At 58.6% G+C, this 3,657-nt stretch overlaps 1 protein-coding gene across 1 annotated transcript; it reads right to left on the minus strand.

Annotated features, from left to right (window-relative positions):
• Positions 1-657: 657 nt before the first annotated feature.
• Positions 658-1,809, minus strand: LOC114706908 (titin-cap). The gene is made up of 2 exons (XM_028889443.2): positions 1,654-1,809; positions 658-1,481 (listed from the first exon to the last, which is right to left on the minus strand). Exons 1-2 carry the CDS (start codon positions 1,761-1,763, stop codon positions 1,088-1,090), a joined length of 504 nt encoding a protein of 167 aa, XP_028745276.1. The 5' UTR covers positions 1,764-1,809; the 3' UTR covers positions 658-1,087.
• Between the last annotated feature and the right edge of the window lie 1,848 nt (positions 1,810-3,657).

The raw sequence follows: 3,657 nt of genomic DNA on the forward strand, positions 1-3,657 counted from the left end.
ATCTCCAGTCTTCCGAAAGCAGAATCCTCTGAATGACGCCTGTGCCCTCCGGGGTGGGTAGGGTACCAGTCTCTGCTAAGATAGCCCTGGCCTCTTTCGATCCAGTCCTCCTCTGTGCCCCTTCCTTATTCCAAGGGGACAGTCTCCTTGTTAGGCCAGACACCCGGCTGGGACATGAATCATCGTAACAGCTGCTGGGGTCACATACAGGAACCTGACCCTGCCCTCCCACCCAGGCCAGGGAGGGCGGAACACCTGATGCCAGCCAAGGATTGATTCTATCTGGATCTACAACTGACAGGCCTTTGGGTCATTGACCCCATCCACACCCCAAGGCACAGCCAAGAACAACCCTTGTGCCAGCCCCTTCCATATCCTCCACAGATAGCATTTAAACAACCCCCGATGCCAGCTGGCCTGCTATGTGCTCTCCAGTGCCAGGGAGTGGACATGGAAGCCAGGACTGGGCAGTGACACAGGAAGGGGGACCAGACAGTTACCCTGTTTACAGCTCTTCCCCTGTACCCCACCCCTAAGCATGGAGTATACCCTCTGGCTGTGCCATATTTAGCTCAAATGCACGGCTGTTCCCAGAAGTTCATGGGAGACATTAGTGCTCATCCCCAACCACAAAGACAGAGAGAGAGAAGCCTGGAACATGGTTGAGCATTTATTGCAGTGCTAACAGAGGGTGCTGGGGGCCTGCCCTGCATCTACCCTCTCCACATCCCCCTCCCTCTAGTCTTCAAGCTTCCTTCCCAGAGCATTCCAGATCCCTTCCACGTCCTACTCCGTCTCTGTAACCGAACAGGTCACCGTTCCCAGGGGCCTCTTGGCCTCACCAGTATCTCTTGTCCCTTCTTCGGGGGCTGAGAGTGCTCAGCTCTCCACCTCAGCCCACCATTCTTGACGCCCTCCCTTCGGGAACTCAGGACAACTAAGCATCCTGGCCTCTGCTCCCTCCTCCCATAGCCCCCACTTCTGGGCAAACTACAAAGCAGCCCCGGCCAGCAGCTCTCCTCCGTGGTCCTAGCCAGGAAGGGCCCAGCCCAAGGCAGACACAGTGGAGCCTGAGTCCCAGTCCATCTCAGCCTCTCTGGGCTTCCTGAGACATGGATCGAGACAGGGTTCGCCGCAGGGTCCCGGGTTTGCTGACAGGCACCACGGGGGGAAGCTGCTTGGTGATCTCAGCCACGTCCTGGCGCTCCGCGCACTGGCCGCCCAGAGCGGTCTCCAGTGCCAGCAGCTCCCGCAGCTGGATGGGGGTCTCCTCGCGTTCCTCCTTGGCAGCTCCCACCTTGGCGGGGGTGAAGATGGGCAGCGGCAGCACCCGCTGGTACGGCAGCTGGTATTCCTGCAGCCCGCGGCCGAGGATGCCCAGGCGCATCACCAGCCAGGGCGAGCGCTGCACCACTGCCTGGCACTGTCCCTGCCTGTGGTAGGTCTCGTGCCTCTGTGTATCCTCCTCATGCAGGGAGCATCTGAAAGTAGAGAAAAGGGTGATGAACTCCTGAGAGATGCTGTTCTCCGGGCTCAGGCTGAGTGGGGTCTCCCTGGACGGCCAGGTCCCTGGGGTAGGCGTTTGCACTTTGGTGTGGAGAGGGTACTCTGGGGAAGCAGAGGCAGAACTTCCAGAGGACCTATCATACTCACCCTTCTTCCGGCCGGGTGGACAGGGTCAGATCTTTCCACTCAGCCCAGAAGGCTTCCCGGCGTTCCTGGTTCTCCTCGGACACTTGGCAGCTCAGCTCTGAAGTGGCCATGATCCCTTCTCGCTCCCTCTGCTGTGCCTGGCTCCTCTGGAGCCCTTTAAATAGCCCCTTCTCCCCCTCCTCCAGGGACTATTTTCAGCCCCTCTGGCGTCAGATGCTATAAGCAGAGCCAAGACTCACTGGTGGTGGGGGGGCTCTGAGTCCAGGGCGGGGGCTGGGGTACCTAGATTCTGGCCGCTCCCAGGTCAGAGGTCAGCTTCTAAAGCAAGGAAGATGCTCCTGTGGGGCCTGGGGTCCTCGGACTGGCGCCGCCAGGTATCTGGCATTCTGTAAACGCCATCTCAGACCAGGCACATGCCCAGCCTCGTGCCACCTTGGCACTGTCCTCTGCCCTGCCTGCTCCCCCTTGCCCAGGGAGGAAAGCAGCTTGTCTGTAAACAGAACAGGAGAAGCAGGAACGGATGCCCCCCTCACTCTGCCCAGGGCTGCCGTCTCCCCTTCCTGAGCTCAAGGGCACATACCTTAGTAAGGCCCCTTGACTTAAGAAGGATCATGTAACCATGTCCTCAGGCGTCTACACAAAGCCTGGTTCCTAACCCGCAACATACCAGCAGGCGAGGGGGCGCTATCGCCACCCGAGACCCCTGGGTATGAATTTCTGTGCTTTGATTGCCCAGGGCCAGTGGTTAGATTAGCCTCCTAAGGGCCACGGGTCAGGGTGAAGGAGGCAGGCGTGGGAGGTGGCACTCACCCCGAGGCCTATGTGGGGAGAAATGGGGTGAGCTAGAAACTCTAGAGGGCCCATTAAGCAGCAGCCGGGAGACCCAGCGCTCGCCTCAAGCTGGCTGTCTTATGTAACCGGGGAGCACAATCCCTGTCTCCTTAAGTCTCACTTGCCATGTTTTTCTGGCCACAGCGGAATGACATGGAGAATTCATGGACTTGGCAGCTCCGTGGTTTACCTGGGAGGGGACTAGCTCTCTCGCATGGAGCAGAGGAAACAGATGTCATGAGAACATTCAAGAACCCAGGGAGCAATTCACGGTACAAGCTGGTGAACAGGGAGGTGGGCTAGGGGAGAGGGGCAGGGGAGAGGGGCAGGAAGGAGGGCATTGCTGGGGGAGTAGGCAAAGGGCACCGGAAGAAGCGGCAGAGGTTGAGGACGCCTGGGGACAGCAGAGAGAGCGCCCAGCTGCTATCAGATGCAGAAGAGCACATTACTGATTGCTGAGGCCTCTGCCCGCCCAGTACACGATCCATTTCACAGCCCTATGGCACTGGTCCCTTCTGTTCGACAAGGTAGGAAATGGAGACTCAGGGAAGGTTTGCCCAGGGTCTTGGACCCAGGCAGAACCAAGAAAAATCCACCCGGCTCCAGGCTAATAGACTCCTTTAGAAGCCCGTACAAAGGGGGGGGGGGCAGCCGGGCCTGGAACCCAGGCTCCAAGCTGCTCCCTGGTGCGAGAGCAGTGGGCACAGCGACAAGTCTGAGCCTTGTAGACCCAGGGTCTGTGTCTGGGGTGCCACAGGTACCTCAGTAACCCCAAAGCCAGGTGCCACTGTGGCTTGGCCTGCTGTGGCTCTGTGGGCATCTCCCCAGCCTCCAGCACTGGGCCTGTGACCATCTCGGTAGAACCTTTCAGGAAAGAGAACCTAGAAACCGCTCACCCTGGGTGCTGGGGAGGGTCTGGGTGGTATTTTCTCAAGGGCTGCCAGGCTCAGCTCTGCAGTGAGGATTAGGCCAAGGCCCCACAGCAGGCAAAGCTTTTGTTTATTTGCTTTCTAAAAAGTATTTTATTTTCATGGGAGCAAGGTTGATCTATGTAGTCCGGGCTACCTTGGAATTTGCCATGTAGACCAAGCCGCTCTCAAATTCAAGAGGTCCACCTGCCTTTGCCTCTCAAGTGCTGGGATTAAAGGCGTGCACCACCACCACCACCACCAG

The sequence above is a fragment of the Peromyscus leucopus genome, chromosome 8b, assembly GCF_004664715.2.
Source record: "Peromyscus leucopus breed LL Stock chromosome 8b, UCI_PerLeu_2.1, whole genome shotgun sequence".
Taxonomy (NCBI): Eukaryota; Metazoa; Chordata; class Mammalia; order Rodentia; family Cricetidae; genus Peromyscus; species Peromyscus leucopus.

Excerpts from the sequence above, each read along its gene's own strand:
- LOC114706908 (XM_028889443.2), bottom strand. The coding sequence starts at position 1,763 with ATGGCCACTTCAGAGCTGAGCTGCCAAGTGTCCGAGGAGAACCAGGAA. Across the intron at positions 1,482-1,653 it reads TCCACCCGGCCGGAAGAAGG|ATGCTCCCTGCATGAGGAGG; the intron begins GTGAGTATGATA and ends CTCTACTTTCAG.